General features: G+C 47.3%; 1 protein-coding gene across 7 annotated transcripts in view; it reads left to right on the top strand.

The window, feature by feature from the left end:
• SZT2 (SZT2 subunit of KICSTOR complex) overlaps positions 1-21,643 on the top strand; it is a 52,862-nt gene that overhangs the window by 7,474 nt on the left and 23,745 nt on the right. For 4 of the 7 annotated variants that reach the window (XM_064719726.1, XM_064719730.1, XM_064719729.1 and 1 more), the window contains 25 exons: positions 4,949-5,180; positions 5,835-5,964; positions 7,193-7,335; positions 7,892-8,044; positions 8,393-8,507; positions 11,000-11,205; positions 11,594-11,818; positions 12,252-12,330; positions 12,628-12,725; positions 12,972-13,140; positions 13,628-13,742; positions 14,230-14,343; positions 14,834-15,034; positions 15,156-15,268; positions 15,753-15,894; positions 16,414-16,572; positions 17,175-17,379; positions 17,563-17,675; positions 18,122-18,380; positions 19,716-19,881; positions 19,966-20,058; positions 20,235-20,316; positions 20,448-20,729; positions 21,094-21,232; positions 21,471-21,587. In XM_064719726.1, the coding sequence (XP_064575796.1) occupies positions 4,949-5,180; positions 5,835-5,964; positions 7,193-7,335; positions 7,892-8,044; positions 8,393-8,507; positions 11,000-11,205; positions 11,594-11,818; positions 12,252-12,330; positions 12,628-12,725; positions 12,972-13,140; positions 13,628-13,742; positions 14,230-14,343; positions 14,834-15,034; positions 15,156-15,268; positions 15,753-15,894; positions 16,414-16,572; positions 17,175-17,379; positions 17,563-17,675; positions 18,122-18,380; positions 19,716-19,881; positions 19,966-20,058; positions 20,235-20,316; positions 20,448-20,729; positions 21,094-21,232; positions 21,471-21,587 (3,850 nt within the window). The remainder of the gene's footprint in view (positions 1-4,948; positions 5,181-5,834; positions 5,965-7,192; positions 7,336-7,891; positions 8,045-8,392; positions 8,508-10,999; positions 11,206-11,593; positions 11,819-12,251; positions 12,331-12,627; positions 12,726-12,971; positions 13,141-13,627; positions 13,743-14,229; positions 14,344-14,833; positions 15,035-15,155; positions 15,269-15,752; positions 15,895-16,413; positions 16,573-17,174; positions 17,380-17,562; positions 17,676-18,121; positions 18,381-19,715; positions 19,882-19,965; positions 20,059-20,234; positions 20,317-20,447; positions 20,730-21,093; positions 21,233-21,470; positions 21,588-21,643) is intronic. The other 3 variants (XM_064719727.1, XM_064719733.1, XM_064719732.1) reach the window with 1 other exon arrangement.

Genomic DNA, 21,643 nt, shown 5'->3' on the forward strand with positions numbered 1-21,643 from the left:
AGCTCAGCAGTGCTGGTGTTGTGGAGGAAGGAGCCATTTTCCCCAAACTCTGTTTCCATGAATAATTGCCTGATGCAGGGCTGCCCACTATTGTGCAGTTATGCACTTGCCAGGCTCACCCTCTGTGGCTGTGCCTGGGGAGGGACAGCCAGTGATGCTCTGTATCTTGGAAATGATTCCCCACAACTGCAGAGAAACTAGTGACAGAACTGGGGTTTGCAGAGTTTTTTTTTCAGATTTCATCTCTAGTTCTCCTTTTTTCATCCCTTTATATTCTCTGCTAGATGCACTCCAAAATACTAACATGAAGTTGAGCCCTTTGGTACAACAGACTTAATGCCTCCAAACTACAGTCTTCCAAAAGAAGAAATTGGGCAAAACAAGGATATTGTTACGTGAAAATGTCAGATTAGTCAGGACCATAACCAATTCTAGAAGACCATAAAACCTTCCAGTGATCCCGTTCTCATACCTGGCTCACTAGACATGGCACCTGGAGTGTGAGAACTAGCTGCTGACTGGGGACCTTGAGGGTTTGATTATCCTTAGGAGTGCCAGTAAATCCTACCTAAATTTCCATCTCCAGTTGTGACTAGTGATAGTACTTTAATTGAAAGGAGACATGAAAAAAATCCGAAAGCGAGCTTATTAGTACTCTAGAATGTGTTTTATATCAGACAATCAGTCTGTGATCTAACTCCAAAACCATTCTAAACTTGCCATGTGATGTTTTCTGTGAATTTACCGTGGTCTGCCTAAAAAACATATAAATCCCCTCTGCCCCTCCCTGGTTGGAAGGCTGTCCCAGGGCTTCCTTGCTCTTTCTCTAGCTTCCGTTCTAAACTCCCCAAGGCCAAGCTAGACCTGTGTGACTATTATCTTTAATTAACTTTATCCTCCTTCTCTGACTTGCACGAACATATTTAACAACATCTTTCTCCTTGTAACCTTTTGGCAGGTTAATATTAAGCAAGCCAATATTTCACTTTCTTTTGTAAGGGCAGGCTGTGTTGTTTATTCAGGTTAATAGCTCTTATATTTTTTCCCTTAAGTTGTTTTCTTTTCACTTTGATCTCTCATTTCTCAAAACAGTTGATAAGAGTGTAGTAAGTGTGGTTTAATCAATGCCTTGTTCAGCAGTATTAATATTTCTCTGCTTCTGAAGTAAAATGCCAAATCTGATAGATGAGGAATCACGTGGGCTTTCTCCATGACTGTATTGCAGAAATCCCTGAGTCTTTCACACACCTTTTCTTTCAGCTGATGAGTCCTTGGGGATGTTTTTTGGGTTTTGTTTTTTTAGTAGTCCCTAAATGTGCTGTCCTTCACATGATATTACTCCTAAGTTTATCTTGCTCAGTTCACATACCCGTTCCTCTGTGATGCCTGGCAATTTCAGTTCATTTGCCTTGATGCATCTTACAAACTGAATGGATCTAAACCACCTTTTTTGGGGGGAAGATTGCTAACAATCATATTAGGTGGGATAATTCCTAAATTTGGTCTTACATTAATCTCTCTAGTTTCTTGTTTCAGGAATTTTCTGCTAAATTTTCCAGGTGAGACAGCTATTCTGATAACGTCTGCAGGTTGTTTTCACTAATGTAGGTGAGGCATGAGATTACTTCTCTTAAATCCAGGCAGGTGAGATCCATTGCATTCTCCTTGGCTAGGAGTGTCTGTGAAACAGTGTGACAAGTCCATTCCTGTCCTCTGTGTCTTTTATTCTTCTGTGCACAAGTTCACTTACAGCTTGAACAGGGCTGGATAAAAAGCCTTTCTCTTTAATCTGGCAGCAATGCTGAAGTGCTTTTGGTGGCTGTGTAGTCCTGTATAGAAATGCTGGAAGAGCATTCACCAGGTATGAATCATTCAAAAAGCAGACAGACAAGTTCATGTTGTATCTTTTTGTGTAAAGGTATAGCTGCAACCTTTGGGTCAGTATATTGTAAAGCAGTGAATTCCTGCACTCTGGAGGAATGGATTAGAAATATCACCACATGTTACCATACTCCCTGCATTTTCCTCCAGATATTTGCCTGCTGGCTTTTACTCCTTGGAATGCTAAATGGATTGGTCTCCCATTTTTACAAGAGCAGAAGAGCAGCTGGATCAGAGTGACCTTCTGTGATGAATAACTATGGGCAGGTGTACAGGGAGGAGTAAGAGCAAGATAAACACACATGATAATAATCTCCATTCCCCTTTACTTTTTTCTTCCTTTGAAGCCAGAAATAATTTCTGTGTATTTTTTTACAAAAAAATTAAAAATGAAATGTCAGAGGTTTCAAAAACATGGAGTGTATTTCTATGCAGCCTTCAGACTAGTAGCAGATAATGTTACTTAATACTTGGGAAAGGCTAAATGCTCTGGGGAGTTGGTGAAAATTTTGCTGAACTAACAGGTTAAAGTAGAGTTGAGAAATTATTCAAGACATTTAGACATTCAGCACTGCCTTTGCTAAGGAAAAGCATGTTTGGCTAATCGGGGTTCTCTGAGCCATTCTACAGAGAAGTGTATAACAAAGAACAGTTAATTAACCTGGATTGCCAAAACTTGCCAATTAAGGGCTGTTAAGGAGCCAGCTGGCTGTGAAGCAAGAGGAAAAAAGTGTAGCTGTGGACTTTGACACTGTCAGTTTTCTCCTTCGCTTTACCAAAAACAAAATAGAATAAAAAGCTAGCTTTGTGCTCAGAGTTGCCTGGAGAGGTTGTTTGTGATATTTATAAGTACTCTGGTTACCCTCACTGTTTGATTTTTAAATATTTAGGTATTTAGGAGGCAACTTGGTTATTTAGGAATGCAGAAGTACATGTGAAGGGGAAAGGATTGGAAGGTATGGAGGAGAAAGAAGCTTTGGGGTCATGGTGTGTAATGGAGCCCAGTTCTTTTACTTTCTGGAACATTGTTGGGGGATCTCCCTCTGTAACAAAAAAAAATTCTCACTGACCATTTTGTGTTGAGGACAGCCTGGAGGACACTTTTCAAAACATAATCTTCCTCTGTGAATCAGTCCAGCACCAAAACTGGCTGGGCACTAGCTGAGCTGTGAGAATGGCTGTTCTCTAGTGACAGGAATCATGAAGACAAAGTGAGCTTTCTGAAAAAATCAGAGCTGGACGTTGTGAAGGAAATCAAAGTAGAAAAAATTTTATTTGCTATTAACTCAGGAACCAGAAAGATATTGCTTTGCAGTAAAAAAAAAAACCTAAAGCTTAATCTAGATGTAACTTCAAACTAAGTAAATATTTTGCCTGTGTTTTTAGTTCTGCTTGTGTGGGATCACAGGAGTGAAGCCAGGATGACTAATGGAAACAGAAGTGGAAGTAGGAAATATTTTCATTTATGATCTAAGCAAAAATGTGGGAATTTATTTATCATGTTTGCTGTTGATGAAGTAGAAAGGCTTTATTATGAGAACTAAAATATTGTGCAGAAAGCAGTGGATGAGCTCTAAAGCAATAAGAATGAGGTGACAGTATGAAATAAAAAGAGATGAATCCATAAATTCTTGTTTAGCCTCTCTGATAAACAAGACCATCTTCATAGGAAACAACAGATGGTGCAGTCCTGGCAAGTGCATTTGTGGTAACACAATCCATCCATTTTAGAAAGTATTACTGACTTTAAATAAAATCCTACTAATTCCCCAGATCAAGTACAGGTAAAATACAGTACACACTTTTGATCATCTTTGTTCAAGACAGGTGAATTCTTAAGGTGCAGGAAGATCTGGGTGTGTTAAGGGGAATGAATGTTCTGTCACAGTAACAGCTGAAACTGGGTATGGATTTCTCAGTACTGCACACTCCTTGTCAATGTTATGGAAATGAAGTTTCTCAGAATAAAAATAATCTAATCAAAAGAACAACCAAGCATGAATTTGGCATGTACTCTGGAAGGTTTCTTCTAAACGTTGATGGGGGAAGAGTCCTTGGAGGGTACCTCCCTGCAGGGACCATGAGAGCAAAAAGATGACTTCAAAGTGGAGCTCAATCAGCCCATGAAGGAGATGGCATGATGTGTCTATGACAGCAGCAAATGCAACTCTGCAGGAAGCAGAGCATCAGGCTGATGATCTGTTCAGAAGGTTTCCAGCACATCCAATCACTTATCACACAAACCCTGCAAGTCTGGCAAACTGTAGAGCAGGCTGGACATAGAATAGATGATGGAGCAGTTGAAATCACAGCGTGGTCATGTGTTTCCCTGGGATGTTTCAGTACAAATACACATGCACAGTCAGCAGGAGTGGGATAGTTCTCTGCTCTTTTGGCTCAGCAAGGCCTGCTGTCAGGTGTTTCTGTTAATCTTGTTAGACAGGCTCATTTAAAGGAAAAGGTTAAAAGAAGGATAGGTGAATATTCATTCTTAACATCTTAACTTTGGGAAGAGAAGGTAAACATGGTGAGAAGCTTTGAAGATTGAAATTCTAGATTGCATGAAATACAGTCTGTGCAGGATGAATAAAGGTTAATTCAAGAATTAGGCCTCATCTTCACCATTGTTTGTGATCTGTGTCCATCAGGTACCTGTGTTTCTGCAATGGGATGGATTAACTTGGCAGTGTGGATGACAAAACTTTATAGTTGAATGGCCCTGCTCATCTGTGCAAAAAACCAGTTTTCTTGGAAACAAAGATGAGGCTGTGAAGAAGACAGTCCATTGCAAATGTCAGCACCTCCTCTGAGTTTCAGTTACCTTCTCTAGTATAGCTAGTGCATGTACACTTCAAGAATTGCAAACTCTTTGCCAAGTGCTTCAGTGCAAGCAAAGCCTCCCTCAGTTGGAGAGGAGAGAGTGACCAGCTAAAGCAAACAGTTGTTAGATTGCTTTGTTCCCCTCAGCAATCAAACAATCTCACGGTACTCATAAATCCCTGGTCTGAGATAATGCTCAGATGTGTACGGAACAAGCACCTGAACTTTCTCTTCTTCTCCCATGCAGGTGGGTCTCAGCTGGAAGTGAAACTAGTGCTGCTTTGGAAGCATAACATGAGGATTGAGTACTTAGCTGTGACACCCTGGCCCCTGGACCCATCAAAACGCAGCACTTGGGTGGAAGTGACCATGGAGGGAAGCTATGACATTTTGCACGACATCAGCTGCACCATGAGGAAGCCCATCACCAGCCTGTACCGCACCACAGTCATCCGGCGCTTCTGGAACACCCTGCAGAGGTGAGCTGCACCATGCCCAGCAGTTTTCAGTGCCACCAAGTAATTCCTTCCTTGGCATGCTAGGATGAAGGTTTTGCAGGTGGCCACCCCAACCCAGGGTTCAGAAGGAATGTGCTCTGAGGAAGGGGAATGACTCATGACTGATTACAAGCTTGCTGTCTGGCCAAGGAAAAGATTTCAATTGGTCTGTGATCTAGTTTGTAAAAATGCTTCAGGGTAATGGTATTGCTGCTCCTGGATCTGGATCCTGGGATGCAAACCTTGCCTCTGACTGCCATCCCATGGAGGTCATGTGTTCTTATAGCACAGCCTTACAGCTGTGCTGCATGCTCACACTGGGAGCAGCAAACAATTACACGTCTCTGGGGCTGAAGTGCTTGTGGGTCACAGCTGTTTCTGCCCAGGGTGGCTGTTACTCCCAGATATCTAGCAGATTCCTCTTCTAGCACTTCATTTCTAGCTCTGATCATCCTCTATATGGATGAGGCTTCTACTCAGGACCCCTTTAACACAGGGAATCACAGCATTCCCTGTAAAGCTCTATTGGTGTAGATGGGCTCCCAGGACAGAGTGCTGTGTGTGCAAGCCCTGTGCTGATGGGGCAGCAAGGGGGAGAGCATGGGCTTTTGTGGCTAACTGCCTCTTCTTTTCCAGCATCAACCAAACAGATCAGATGCTGGTACATCTGCAGTCTTTTGACACAGTCCCAGAACACTTTACCATTCCTGAGAGCACCAAGAATGGGGTGCCCCTCTTCTACATCCCCCCAGGCTCCACCACTCCGGTATGTTCCCCCTCTCTCTGTTTAACATGGGACAGGTTGTCTCCCCTGCCTATTCTTGTACTCAGGCTTCATCTCTTTCTTGTCTTATCTTCATCTTATCCTGCTCAGTCAGAGAGTTCAGGTGTGGTGCAATGAACATCCCATGCCATACATTTCCCCCTCTGAGACATCACCCTATGTCTTAATTGTTGCAGCTACATCTCTAAGCCCAACAGCAAGTCTCCTAAATGTGCTGTGAAACCTTCTCCTGCAGTGCTGTGGTGTGTGAGACTGATGGGAAGGCTGACACACTTGCTTTTGCTCTGCCTTTTCAGTGGATACCCCATAGGCATGGAGTTGCTGCTGGCTGTGCAGCCAGTGCCCTGGAGATGTAGCTCAGGACTGTCAGGTGAAGATGCACGGTGTGCTGAATAGTTGTTTAATAGGCTCATTGCTCTGAGCACTCATGTGGAAGGTGCAAGAGAGACACTTGTCATCTGCACAGCAGAAACTAAACAAAATACGAGCTAATAGTTTCCACTGCAAAATTCAAACTCACTGAAACTCACTAAGCAGAAGAGCCAGCACATTATCTGTTCCCTGCCACCAGTGTCCTTGGAATAGATGGAGGAGGACTAGGAGATCTTAAACCTAGCAGAGCTTTACCTTCAGAAAACTATCCCTTTTATTTTATTGTCTAAGTTCTTTTTTAGGTTTGCTTAGTCCATTTCCCCTATATAGGGCTATGTATCCCACAGTATATCTGGGGTATCCCATCTTATGGGTAACCACCGCTGTATTTCTATGTCAGCAGAGTTGCTATAGTTGGTGGAATCAATGCCACCATATAAACCTATCAGAGTTGCCCAGTGCCACCCATTCTGGCACCCTATTTGCCTGAGCACTTTCAGATGAGTAATCTCAGTGTTTAATTACTTTGCTGACACAGGCCATATATCCCCCTCTCAATCAGAAGGCACACCATTACATATGCTATCTTTTTCATGGTTGATTTACTTGATGCTAAGTAGTTAAATTCCTAATTAACTTGACATTTCAGGAGCCTAATTTATTTTTGCTTACGCTGTACTGCCTGTTTCAATGTGAGCACACTTACTCTGTTCAGAGGAAATTACCCAAAGCCAGAGATGTGACCTTCTTAGTCTGCAGCAGCTCAGCTGCTGGAGAAATTCTTGCTCTCTCTGGGTGGAGAACTTTTGTGCTGAATATTGTCCCATCATTTTCTCAGGTATTATCTCTGCAGCACAGTGGGTCTGACTCAAGCCATTCCCAGTTTGCCTCCTACTGGAAGCCCATCCTTTCCATGGATGCCAACTTCTGGCAGAGGTGGCTGCACATGCATCGTATAGTCGTCCTTCTGGAGCATGACACGTACGTAATGGGCAGGGCTGAGCTGTGTGCTCACTGTGGGCCAGCCTGGGAAAACAGGGTGTCCAGGGAAGGGTCTCACTAGTGGGGCCTGATGTATGCTAAAGGTTTGTTTATCTGAGAGGGGCAGTAGGTTGGGAACTCATCTTTGATTGGAACAATAAGTTGTTTCTCAAGTCCCTCTTGGGTTTTGATTTCCCCATTGCAGGGCGTATGGGGCCATTCATTTGGGAGCTAACCCACAGTTTGCTGCTTTCCCAGAAGCGATGCTTTCTTGAGGCTGGTCCTAGTTGCAGAATAATGTGAATAATAGCCATATATTGCATGGAGGGAGATAGGATACAAGGGATGTGCTCTCTGCAGCGTGGAAATTCCAGTGCACTCAGGAGTGTGACTCTCCCCAATGCTTGATTAGGAGAGGTACTTATTCATTGGCTGCTGTGGAGGAAAAAAGGCTGACAGACCAGTCAGAGTAGGATGGATGTAGCAAAGCCTCTGTGGATTTTGGGGGAAGGAGAGACACTGCAGCTCTGCAATGACCGTGTGTCCCATGCTGCAGGCCTGTGCCCAAGCACCTGCACACGCCGGGCAACAACGGGCGCTACAGCACCATCCAGTGCCGCATCTCGCACTCGGCGCTCACCTCCCTGCTGCGCGACTGGAGCAGCTTCGTGCTTGTGGAGGGCTACTCCTACGTCAAGCTGATCCACGGGTGAGTGCTCTGAGGCACTGCTGTGTGGGGAGCTGGGCCTCTGGCCAGACCAAGGAGCTGGTTAGACCTGTGTGTGGCTATGGGCCTGAAGCAGATGTTTACAGGAGAGGATGAGAGCTAGACAAGGGGGTATGAAATCCTGCAGTTTCTGAACTGTTCCATTGTGTTCAGGTGCAGCCTGGAGGGAGAGAGAAGCCAGCTGAGGGGCTTCTGCATGCTGGAACTGATGTGTGTTACTGTGAGGTTGTGTGAGTTGTTGGGCTCTGTGGAGCAGAACCTCTGCTTGGTCTGGCATGTTAGCAGCAAGATCCATGCCATTTCAGCCTTGTCCTGATCCCTCCTCCCTAGGTCTGAGGATCTTACCCCATCCTCGTTCTATGTGGTACGAATCATCTCCAAGGCTCCCTGCATGGTTCTCCGGCTGGGCTTCCCCATTGGCACACCTGCACAGGCGAGGAACAAGGTGAGAGCTGCCTGTCTGCTTCATGGGGTGGGGGCGGAGCAAGAAGTTCTGAATGTGGAAATGATGGGTAGATCACAGGCAACACTGTAGGCAGCTACCCTCTAATAATAACTACCATGTTAAGGCTTAGATGGGCTTGAATCTACTGTAACAGATTTGTCATTTGGGACAAACTTTGTTTGTTAAGTCTATGAAAGATCTAAACCCAAAGACTCGAAGATCAATAGAATAGCTGGTCACATGGGTGTTTTTCCTTCTGCTTAATTCAGTTGAGGGGCTTGAAATGACTCAGAGGTTATCTAGTCTGTCCTTCTGACCGAAGCACAATCAATACCATCTGTAAAGAACAGCAGATACTTGTCTGACTCATCTGCAGAGACCTCTGTGATAGATGTACTGCATGTTCCCTGGGCTATCTCTTCCAGGACACATATATTGAATCTATTGGGCAGGGAGGAAGTTAATAGTTAAAATGCAAACAATGCCCCACATAAGCGGTACAGGGAGAGAAAAAAAATTAGTACCTAGGAAATGTTTTCAGGATAAAAGTCTGTCATATAGACTTTAATAATTTTTTTGTATCAAAATAAATGAGCTGCCCTAGTCAGATGCAAAAGGTGGAGTTGCTGTGTGAACTCATTCCCCAGTTATATAAGTGTTCCTAGGTAAAGCATGAGAAAGATACCCTGCTATTAAACTGTGTGAACTTTTTAATATAAACAAGAGGTTTATCATTAAATCTAGATCTTTTATCTTCACAAAAGAAATCTTTGGTTTGTCTAGCTTAGCTTTAGTGTTAGAGACTAGTCTGAGGAGAAGCTAACAAACATGGGAAGGGCCATTTCTGAGATAATGAACCCAGATAATGCTAAATGTTCTGGCACTCTGGCAGATCTGCCCTTTCATGACTTTAGGGGATCCAGGACTTGGGCACTGGTTGCTGGGTCAACATGTGGGCTTGATAATGTTAAGTGACAGGTTTTTTTGAAGGAGTTTCGTCTGGCGGGTGCAAATGAAGAAAGTATGAGACAGGCACCATACCTTGCAGTTGTGGGCGAGCTCCAGGTCATTGCAGCAGGAACTATATGTAGATCATAAATTGTATCAGCCATAATTTTTTTTTTTGCCTGCTATAGAGCTGATTAACTACTCAGTGTGGAGGATGGCAGTAGAACTTAGCCTGCTTTGTTTAAGGGAAAGAGGGTTTTGTGCTGAGCAGTTCAAATTTCCAATGCTGAAGGAAAGCACCTCATACAGTCGACTTTCAGAAAGCTTTTTGGTGAGACTTTGCATAGGGCATGACTGTAAAACTGTAGGAATGGGATGTCATAAAGCAAACTGCCTTGGGGAACAAAGGAAGGAAATTGAAAAAGTACTCTGTTTCATCACAGCAGAAGCTGTTTGTGATTTTCCCAGTCTTTTTTCTAGTCCAAGGGTAGGGAACTCATTTGCAGAAAGGTAACATGAGCTGAGGAAATGTGCAGGTGGCACAAAGCTGTTTCAACCTCTGTGCTTTGGTGACACCTAAGCAGCACAGTGGTGGCTGGAAGCCAGTATGGATAAGTGCAAAATAGTGGGATTTGGGAGCTTAAGCACCATTAGTGATTCTGTAATACCAGTATGAAACCTTGAAGGGGACCCAAGTGGCAGCACAGTGCAGGAAAGAACTCTTGTTTAACATTTGGGTTTGGAGACATTCCTTTCCTTGAAAAAGACACAGTAATGATGAGAAAAGTTACTGAAATAGTTAGTGTTGAGGAAGATGGAGAGCTGCTGTTCTTCTGTTTAACTACAATGGTAATAAAAATTGAAAAAAGTTGAACAGAGATCATGAAAAGAAATCTAACTATAGAAATTTCAAAGAAAACACTGGGCTATTGTGGGAATCAGATGCTGGTAAGGGTTGAACTGTATTCAGAGCTACTAAAAGCTCAAAAGAGTAATCAGGAAGTCATTGTGAAAGTATCTTGGAAAAAAATAACCTAAAAAATAGCTCGGGCTCCTGAAACCTTTTGCCATAGAGGTTTGACAAATCAACATGGTAGTGGGGGAATATGTAAGACAGAGCCAGAGCTGTTCCCACAGCTGATATGGACTAGTTTACATTTACTGTAGGTGTTGAGGAGAGGAGGAGGGAAGAATGAGGGTGCATGCTTGGACTGCATCTGTGGAGGAACTGGCATGCAATTAATTTGTTTTTAATCTGAGTTGTGGAAGGCAACTTCTTTAGCCTTGAAATAGTCTCTGGGTGGTTTTTTATCTTCCTTTTGCTTTTAAAAATACTTAAAGTAGGGACCAGAGAGCCTTGTGTCATCTTGACCTTGGTCTTGCTAGTGCCTCAGAAGTAAAATTACCTTTAACTCCTGCTCTTCTGTGTATTCAAGGAATATTCTGTTCCTTTTGGTCAAGTTCTTGTTCTAGACACTTATTTTGAGTGGTTTATGTCTCCAGACAAAGTTGGTCATGTTTGCCTTTTGCTTTTGCCATGACAGATAGTGGAAGAGTTACGGGACCGAATCTTGCAGCTGCGCTTTCCCCACAGGGTGCAGAGCAAGGAGGCAACTCCAAAAGCAAAGAGGAAAATGTTGGGCAGTAGTTCCCCCTCCAAATCCCCACCTGTGGCTGGGGCCCAGTCAGCCCTCTCAGACAGACCCTGCCTTGTTGTGCTGCACAAACCGTTGGAGAAGCTGCTGATCAGGTAGGGATGGAGCACCAGGTTGTCACCACCTTGCCCTGTGAAGGGGGAAGGAGGAAGATCTGTGGATGGTGCTGTCAGTTGTAGGATGAGAGTGCTGTGAATGAAACTGGTGCTTGTTGGGGTAGGTTTGGGTTGCATGACTGTGAGCTGCAGCAGGGATTCTTGGTGGACAGGCAGATTTATCACTCCTAATGAAGTACAATGTGGAAATAATTTAGGTACTGCTCTCTGAGCAGGATCCTGTGCTGGGCCAGCACATTCTGCTGTTGGAAGACTCTGTCCTGGGCCCAACAAGTGGGTTGTGAATCCAGACAGCTCTGACCCTAAACAAAAAAAAAAAAAAATTATTTTTTCCATGTCAGCATGTTACACTTCTGCCCTCTCCCAGGTATGAGAAGCTGCCTTCTGACTATCGAGCCCCCTTCATCCTGAACCTGGAGCACCCCCCCGTGTCTGGTCCCCTCACCATGGTGGCCAATCGCACCGCCTCCTCCACCCTGGCTTCCCTGTCCCGCTACTTCTACCACCAGCGCTGGATCTGGAGTGTCCAGTCAGGGCTGGCACCCGCTGTGCCCATCACTGCTGTGGCCCAGCTCCTGTCCACACTCACAGAGTAAGTTGCACACCAGACAGGGGTCCTTTCTCCAAGCTGGTCCTGGGGGTACAGGGAAATCAGTGTCAACCTTGCTTATTACATTTATAATGCCTTATAATAGGTAAGAGTTAAAGCTGCCATGCAGAGGGTTTTGGTCCTGTATGCAGCTTCTAGAGCCACTTGGGTCAGTGCTTTACCCAGCTCTTAAGCTGTAATTGGAGAAAATGAGAGAAAATGTCCTGGAAAACGTGTAAAAGGTGTTACTGTACCTGGCGTGTGCTGATCTTCACACGGACTGTTCTGGCAGTGTCATATCTCCCCATTCTCTGTGTGCAGCTCCCTGTCTTGAGAAGGACAGTGTTTTGGGGTAAAGGGTACAGTCATTCTTGCATTTAAAGCTTACAGTATGGGTGGAGAAGTCCTGCAGGTCTGACTTCCTCTCTGTTGCAAGGGTTCGTCTGTCAGAGGGTTTCCACTTTGCATCCAGTGGGGATGGCATTATCAACATGGTGCTGGAGCTGCCCATGCAGGTGAGCCTGGCTGCTGTCCTCATTGCTGCTCCTGGGGTGGATTCACCTTCCTGTGGTAGATTTATCATCTGCTTCTAGCACACACCTTGACACATACAGGGAGAAAGTAAAGCCACTTGTGGGTTGGGCATTTTTCTACCTTCATCTGCATTTGGAGAGCTGCTTTGTGGTAGGGGTGTGCTGTGCTGGAGGACTTCTGGGGGTTGGGAGAGGCTTCCTCTTTTCATCAGTGCTGTTTGACGGGGCTGTCTGTATAAGGGGGTACTGGCTAGGGCTCATGCAGTGTCTCCTCTCCAGATTGATGGCTCAAGTGAGAGCAGCAGTGACAGGGAGAAGCACACCTGTGTCGTCCAATACATCCTCTTCCCACCCCACTCTACCTCCACCAAGGACAGGTGAGGCTGCTCTTCTGCTCTCAGGGGGGGCAGTGGAGTCACAGCTCCAGACTTTTGCAGCCAGTGTGGAAAGGAGGGAGACCTCTACCATCTGGTACAGATAACCAGTTGTCATTGATCACCAGGTTGCTGGGGCTTTGCCTGCCACTCTTGGGTTCCTGTGGCTGCTCTCACAGCTGAGAGAAACTACAGTGGGCTGCTGACTCTGTGCCACCTCACAGGACTTTCCTTTTGACTTCCCTCCAGCTTTTCCACAGATGATGACAATGATACAGAAGTAGAAGCCATTGAAGTGGACACAGAGCTGAACTTGGTCACTGAGTGCTGGGTAGAGCCACAGAGTGGCCATGTGCACAGTACTGCTGAGAACTGGAAGCACCTCCATGGCTTGCCCTACCAGAAAATACCTAAAGCAGTGAGTTCCTGAAAGGGGAGGGGCATGGGCTCTTTTGTGGAGGGACAAGGGTTCAGTGTAAGTGCACCACAAAACTGCAGGTAAATACTGAGGGCCAAAGAGGTGGGAATGCTAGTCACAGAAGTGTCTGAGGTTTCTAAAAGAGAAACTGGCCACTGGCCATAAAAGGTTTCTTGATTGCAGTGCAGTAGATGCAATGCTGCTTTGGGACAACTGGGAAAATACAAATTATTTTGTGAAAAGTCATTGCATTGGAGGAGAGCAAGCTGGACCAGAGCAGGGACTGCAAGTCGTGCTACCAGCACTCCTTCTGAGCAAGGTGAAACCAGGCTAAAGGGCTGATGGAGAAGGAGGGAGCAATGAGTGAGAATAGGGTGGCTCAGGGAACAGGATTATAGATGTTCCCTCTCCTTGCTTTTAGACTCTTTTCTTCTGCATTTGTGGGTATAATTCTGCTGCATAAACTGAGCCTTAACTCTTACTGCAGCTCTATCCCCGGGACCTTGCGTGCATCGCCACCATGCTGACCTTCGAGTACATCAGCCAGCTGTGCCAGAACAAGGAGTGGGTCTGCCCTCCCTCAGACACCAAAACTGCTGAAGGTGAGTCCACCACCTGTGTCCTAGCAAGCTTGGTGGAGCAAAGAAGAAGCTAGGTTTTGAATGTCTCATGACCCACAGAAGGTAGAACAGGTATTTTGGCAACTTTGTAGACTTTAATGGCTGTGGGTCACTTTTTTGCACTTATGCTAAGTTGGCAGAGAAATGGCTTCAGCCTGGGAAGGCCAAAAAAGCACTGAGGCTTTCTCCCCAGGCTGGAGAGGTGACAAGGTGACCTTGCTTGAGCAGGGAGGTTAGTCCAGGTGACCTTTCCAACATCAACCATTCTGTAATTGTGTGAGAGGAGCTGACTTCAGGAGCAGGGGGAAGATGAGCTCACCTCTTCAGTGATAGGGCTGGTGTGCCTGGGCAAGTGGTTTTATAGAAGTCATAAAGTATATTAAGGAGGAGCTCCTCTGTTCTCAGTTTCAAGTCACAGTTCCCAGAGCAGTTTGTGGAATGCTGGTGGTCCTGTTCATCTCTGTTGCAGATCCAGACATGGGGCCTGGCTTTCGAGTGCATGAGATCCCATTCCAGTTCAACCTCATGAAACTCTTGCCCAGGTGCCAGCAGGTGGAAATGTTCTTTCTAATGCTGACAAAAGGTAGGTGCCCCTTCACCACCTGCCTCCCCTTGTCCCCCCTCCATGGCTATGGACAGCCTGCTCCACCTGCTTGTCTCCCTGGGCAGCAGCATGTGAGCACTGCCATGCTTCTTTTGGTAGCTCAGTGCTGTTCTTCCCAGCTCTCAGCCCCAGGCTGTCCAGCTGTATTGCTGCCTTTCCTGGGATGATAATTTGTAAGAGCTGCTTTTGAAATCATTAAACCTAGATAGCAGCTTTGTGGTGGTGGTTCTTGTGTGTACCCCCAGCGTCTCCACAACAGTTAGAGTAGCAGGGTAGGTGAGTGCAGGGTAACTAATGATGCCAAAACTCCACGGCCTCCTCAACACTATCCAAGTCAGTCTTGCAGAGGTGCTGGGGAAGTTACTGGCTATGTGGATGTGTTGTTTTGCAAAGGGCTGTCTCCTGGGGTCATGGGCCGGGGTGGCTATGGAGATGCTGTCTCTGAAGCTGCCATGGTTTTGTTTTGAAGCAGAGAATGAGGAGGTGACCAAGGACTCTTCGTTTGTGCCCAATGAAATGCTACTAAACCTCTTCCATGGCTGCCTTCAGCATGACCTCAGTGACAGGGAGATCCCCATGGCTGATGCTGATCATGTGGCTTTCATGGAGCAGGTTCTGCAGCGGGATCGTGATGGCCATCAGCCCCCCTTCACCCTCCCTGTCATCAGAGGTAAGGACCAGGAGTGTGGCAGTAGTGACACCAGCAGCAGTGAGGTTTTTCAGGAGCCTTGCTTTCAAGTCTCACCCTCAGCTGGGGTGTCTCAGATTGGTTTCTCTGTGCTCCATTTCAGAAGAAACCCTAAAAGCTTCTGGGACCCTGGAGCAGCAGGATGCTTCTGCATCCTATCATCTTGTTGGCAGCAATGGCACCAGGGATATGACTGGCTCCACAAGTACTCTGCAGGTACTGCTGTCCTTCTCCTGAACCCCCTCAGAAACCGAGGCAGCAGCTGATAAAGAGCAGGAGGGTTAAAAGGGCTGAGAAAGGCTGAAAGGCAGCTGTTCTTGCCCACCTCTGGCAGCAGTTTAGGCTGTATCCTGGGGCTGAAGTCAGGCAGTAATCTAGAAGGTGTGTAGATAGTTGCATTCACTCTGGGCCAAGCCTGTTACAGCAGCATTGGTACTGTGCTGCAAGTTGTTCTGAAACCATGGGCACTCACTGCCTAGAGTCAGAATTTGCCCCAGCACAGCTGGCTAAGCATCTCCTGACTGTTGTGCTGTACTTCCTGGAGCCAGCTGCTCCCAGAATATGCAGAGGTGACCAGGGGGGTTTCAGTGCTGTGCCAACCAGCAGGCCTGGAATAACTTGCTCTGTGTGCTTGCTACCTGCCTCAAGGTGGGCCTGTGCCATATGCCATGAGTTTATCCAACTTCTGCTCTTCCACCAGAGCCTTGGCAACACAGAGCTGCCTGAGGATGATGTGACACTGAGTGACACCTTGGGGCCCTTTCCCCCTCAGTGGCGATGTTATGCCAAGCTGGTCAACCCGCAGCACGTGTTCCTGACCTTCCTGCCAGCCACCTTCTCAGGTGAGGGGGTCTGTTGTGGGGAGCAAGAGAAGGCAGCAGTCCTGCACACCTCCTCAGGGAAACAGAAAAACCAGAATCAGCTCTTGTAGGGTGGAGAGAAAATTGAATAGCAGAGTTCATGCACAGTCTTTTTGCACCACATGGCCAGGAATAGAATAGTGCCAAGTGTTGAATGTCCTGTTCTTTCCTCAGCATGTGGTGCTGCCCACATAGGGTTTTTAGGTGGGGGATGTGGTGTTGAGTTGTTTGCTAGCTGCAGCCATTTGGACTGTTTTCCCAGTGGGGTTGTTAAGGAATGGATTAAGGAGGTTGCTAATGGGATGGTCTGGGAGAGTCCCTGCTTCTGGGCATTGGCACTGGTCTGGCTTCCACTGAGGCACTGGTGAAGGCTACTAGGCTCAGGTGAAGCTGCTTCTACACACAAAAAGGTAGCAGGAAATCTGCTCTCTTGGGACTGTAGATTGAGAGGTTAAGCTGTTCTCACTGGACAAAGGATGATTTTATTTCCTTTTCCTCCAGATGTGCAGAAGCTGATGGCTTGTGGGTTGGACAAATCTCCAAAAGATGAGAGTCCATCTGGAGAAGATACCATGGGACCTGTCTGTGCAGAACGAGTCAGAGCTGAAGAGGGGGATGCTGCAGTGCCATTGCCAACCCTCAGCATAACACCAGCTCATGGTACTGACAGCACCTTGTTAAAGTATCAGTATCCTTGCTATTCTTGAGCATACTATTGAGCAGATTAAAGCAGGAGGAGTAGCAGGCTGCTGCAGCCTGTCTGCTCCTGCCTGGCAGTCAGCAGAGTTGAGACAAGAGGCACAGTGATGTTCATGGGGGCATGAAGGAGTATAATGTGAGTTGGGTGCCCATGGCCTAAGGTTGATTCCTTGTGGGCAAGAAGGTTGCAGGTAAGATAGAAGCTGCTAGGAATGGCAGTAGTGGGCTGCACTGGAAAGTCAGTGACTCTCATTTCATGATCCAGACTGGCACTGTCAGCAGCACACTGTCTTAGGGAGAAGAGCACAGGTCTTGAGGTGTATGGGATTTGTTTGCACAGCCCCTAGGGCAGATCAGACATGCTCACAGTGATGATGAACGGTTGTGCTGCTGCAGGAGGTAGTGGTGGTGCTGATGAGCAGTCATGGCTGTAAAGGGGATCAAGGTGGCCAAAGCACTGAGCTGAGTGGTTGGGTGCTGGGCAAGAATGAGTGGTGAGAAGCTTGAAAAACCAATATCTAACAATATCAGAGGTCTTCATCTTAGAATTGTCACTTTTGCAGAGGTGAGCCAGGACGCTGGGGAGCAGAGTGGCCCCTCGCGGAGAGATGTGCACATCTCCTTCTGCCGGCAGAACTCGCAGTCTGAGCTGGCCGAGAGCCGCCGCTTCCGCTGCCCCATTTACATCTACAGCTGCTCCCTGGAGCTGCTGCGGGAGCAGCTCGTCAGCCCGCGGGCACAGCGCCCTCCTCGGGACATCTTCTTCAGGTAATGCCCTCCATACTTGGTACCTAGACAGGAAACAGACAGGGCTGTCCTCTTGGCTTGGCCTCTCTGCCTTACAGTAGTCACTGCCTGTGCATGCCCTAGGCTCTGCTTCACTGGCCCAGAGCCATTTACAGTCTAAAATGTGCTTCACTGGTGCTAAAGGCTATGGTTCCTCTTCTCCAGGTCCCAGTCCCTGGAACGTCCTCCAACTGCTGCCTGGCTAGACCACAAGCACAAGGAGTTGGTGACTTACTGCACACTGCTGCAGGAGCACTCCCACCAGTGCTATGTGAAAGGTGAGCAGCAGCACAGTGGGACTTGTGGTGGGACTGGCGTTGGACCCTGGATCTTGTTCTAAGGAAGCAATGTCTCACTTTCCTTGGGATCTTACTCCAAGCAAAGGGAGGAGCTGTGGGACTGATGTACCACCAGGAGGGATTTAAAGATGCCTCTGTGCATTCCCTATGGGCCTTGCAAAGGCTGTTCTCAAACCTTTGCAGTGCTGTGAGGGAGGATCCCTTCTTTGATGCCTTCCTCTCACCTTCAGGGCGACAGATGCTGTGGGCACTCTGGTGTCACCCAAGCCAGGCTAACACATAGCATGGGTGCCCTGGCTGCCTTCTGACTCCAGCTCTCTGCTGGGGCTTGGTGAAGATCCATCCATATGTGCCCACTGCCTGACTCCCACAGCCTCACATCCTTGGGCTGCCATGGGATGCTCAAGCACTGTGTTTATCTCTAGGGCTGTTCAAGAGCCTTCAGCAGTCACACAGCATCAGCTCCCAGGACCTGCTTACTGCCATGGACTACTGTGAGGAGCTGCTGCAGGAGATCGACATCACCAACTTCCTGCTGACGGTGTGCAGCCACGTGCGCTCGTTCCGAGAGAGCCACCAGCATTTCCACACACACTCCAAGGCAGCCAGCTTCCAAGTGGGCAGCATGGATCAGGAGGAGGAGCAGAGCTCTAGGGAACGAGGTGTCTTGGTCTCTGAGTCAAGGTAGGGACCCATCTCAGTCTTGCTTTTGTTCTTAGCATCGTGCCAGGACAAATCTTTTTTCAAGCAACTTCTAGTGCCTGCTAGAAGGAATGCTGTAGGGCAGGGCCACACAGAGGAGCAGATACTTACAGTGAGATACCCACCTGGTATGGTGTCCACCAGGACCCTCCATTTTTTACAATCTCTGATGACATCGATCCTTTCTTTCTCTGATAGTCTTGGCTCATTGCTGTCCCATCTGGCCTGAGCTGGAGGGCAGTTTGTCTGCAGGCCTGCAAGACTTGTTTCTGGAGAAATTATGCATCTCCTGCTGCTGTTTGACTCATTTGAGTTTGCTGTTGACTCTGGTGTGAATGACAGCTTTGTTACCCTTTTCTAATGAATAAAGTGTCTCTTTTTAAAATTAAAACTCTTGGAAAAAATGCACAAGGGAAGCACCAAGGCAGAATTGAAATATGTTAAACTTCTGTCCTGTTCCTTAGGGTATTTATGAGGTTTGTGTCTCCTCTGAAAGCTTAAGGGAAAAAGAAGTGCTGTGCCTTAGTGTCTGTCAAAGAAACAGACAGTTTCTTTATGTGAATTCACTAGCATTTGTTGGGAATATCCAGTGCTATGTCATCTTATACTGTAAATCATTGAGGTGAGGCTGTGAGTTTGAAGAATTTTCAGTGTTTAAAACGTAAGGTGACTTCAAGTGCTACTTTCCACAAGAAAAACTGTGGCAACATTTTTTGTTGTTGTTGTTTATAGGATATTATGAATCACCTATCTGAGTGCAAGTTGCCTAAACTTTTACTGAAGAATGTATAGCTTGTAACACATTGCACCCAGATCTGCCATCTGTATCACTAATTTGAGTATCAGGGGAGTGCTTTGACCAGTAAACATCCCACTCCTCAGATTGCTTTTCCTGAGTTTTAGGGACTAATTCTGTCATGGAACTGCTGAGTGAGCATGGGCTGAGCTTTGCTGCCCAGACCCTGGGGTGCTGATGTGGTGGTACTTGCTGTGAGGTGCCCTGGACTGGCTGCTGGTAGTTGAGGTTGCTGCAGGCCTGTCCTGTAGTTAGTCTGTGTCTCTGTTTCCCAGGCAGGGTGTGTGTGTGGTGTACAGACCCGGCAATATGATCAGCATGGTGAAACTACCTCAGGCCTGGCTGCAGACAGCAGCTGGGCACAGGGGTGGCTGCTGGGCTCTGGGGTTGTGGGTGTTCAGATTGTGTTGACACAGATGAGGTTTGGGGAGCTGGGAGGTGGGATGCTGGCAGGATGGATAACATGTAAAACTTGTCTTGTTTCTCAATCTGCCTGTCTGACCTGCCCACAATCCTGTCAGTGCTGAAATGGAAGACTACAGTGAACAGGACTCCCATAACATTGCCAGCCCCACAGAGGAGCCAAAGAGCAGTGTGGGCACCAGCTGCTGTTCAGAATTTCCCCTCTCACTGCTGGAAATTGGACAGCCCTGCCAGGCACACCCAGACTTGCATAAAATTATCCAGGTGAGGAATGTGCAAGCTTGACCTGGCTTCAACAGGAGTGTGTAGAGTAGGATGTCTGTTTCATACTTGGGATTTCTCTTTTAGGAAAAATTCCTGGAAATTGGAAGTTTACATTTCAAGCCAGTGCCATCAAATCCTCACTATTTCTTCTACTGCCCACCATCAGCCAAGAAAGAGGTAGGCATGAGGCTGTCCTGGAGGCACCTGGTCCTTGTGGAGTAGCTTTTCTTGCTGTCAAATATGGGTTTGAGGCTGGCAGACCCATGGGTAGACTTAGTCCCTGGAGCTCCATCAACAACCTGATGTATTGCTTGGCATTGTTGTAATATGTGCCCTTTCTCTCTCCATCTCAGGAGGAGGCATCTCGGGATCAGGCAGACAGGAAAGGCAGTGAGGACATGGAGGGATCAGAGGCAGAAATGGCAGCTGAAGAAGGTAAAATTTTCTTGCTCTGTCTTGGAAAAGAAAACGTCTGTCCATGTGGTGATGCCTTTCAGAGCTGGGTGTGTCTGGTTGGGTCTCAGAGGTGTGGACCTGGTTTGCTGACAGGGAACCTGTATCAACAGGAGCAGTGTCTGGGTGCTGCATTGCCACAGAGAGTGACCCAGAGCTGGAGGTGGAGTACCGTGAGAAGCTGGAGCACGAGTTCCCAGACACAGATTCCCTCTCAGACTCCAACACAGTGAACCAGGATGATGACTCCTTCAGCGTGCTGGGAGGGGACTCGCTCAATGAGCAGGAGTTCCTGGAGCAGGAGATGCCCCCGCTCTTTGTGCACCTGACCTGCTCAGTGAAGCTGCGCAGCCAGCACAGCTCCATGCCCGTGCAGTCCCTGCCAACCTGTCTAGGTAAGAACAATTCTTGCTGGGGGGTTAAATGGCAATAGGGCTTCTGTCAGGTCCCTGCTGGGTGAGCAGCCCCTGGAACAAACATGCTGTGTCTTAAACAGCAATCTCCCTGGACCAGCCTTCACTGTAAACCCCCACGGTTTGCCATCATCAGACAAGGGCTTTTCCACCAGGTCTCCCACTTGCTGTGGGATTGGTCATGGAAGGTTGAAAGGATCATGGAAGATGATGGTGGCCTTCTTGAGCCTGTCCAGGTGTGTGTGACAGCCACCTCTTGCAGTCTCTGTACTTGCCACCAGGCTGGGTATGTGTGCAAGCAGAGATGTTTGTTGCTTGAGTCCCTTGGTTTGTGATCTCTCCTCAGGGGAAGTTCTGGGCTGCCTGGAAAGCTGCCAGGGCTTGAACACCATTGACTTGGGGGACCTCTGTGTGACCCTGGACATCTTTGTGTTGACACTGCCCCTGGAGATAGAAGTTGTGAACACAGACATCCTCCACAACAGGTAGGTGGAAAGAGGCCCAGCCACCCACCCTCTGTCTGCCCTAGCCAGACAGTCATTCTTGGCTCATCTCCATGTACTGAGACTTACAACTCTTCTTCTCACAGAGCCCGTCACAGCCTTAAGAAAACTAAAATATTTCCTAGATAGGCTCACCTTCCCTAGAGATCCCTTTTGTGCTCTCTGTGTCTGTTTATCCTCTCTGGCTGCAAGGCTCAGGCTGCTCTCTCTCCTGTGACAGATGCACCTCTGAGAGCAGCGTGTCCTTCACGCGCTCTCCAGGGCAGCCGTCCTCTTTCCGCTCGGACGAGGACATCATGCACAACCTGGAACGGCTCCCATCCACTGGGGATGAGAGGTAGGGCACTGCACAGCCCTCACTGCTTCCTTTTACTGCCTGCGAGCTGCCCTGTG

The sequence above is a fragment of the Zonotrichia leucophrys genome, chromosome 8 (genome assembly GCF_028769735.1).
Source record: "Zonotrichia leucophrys gambelii isolate GWCS_2022_RI chromosome 8, RI_Zleu_2.0, whole genome shotgun sequence".
In the NCBI taxonomy this organism is placed as follows: domain Eukaryota; kingdom Metazoa; phylum Chordata; class Aves; order Passeriformes; family Passerellidae; genus Zonotrichia; species Zonotrichia leucophrys.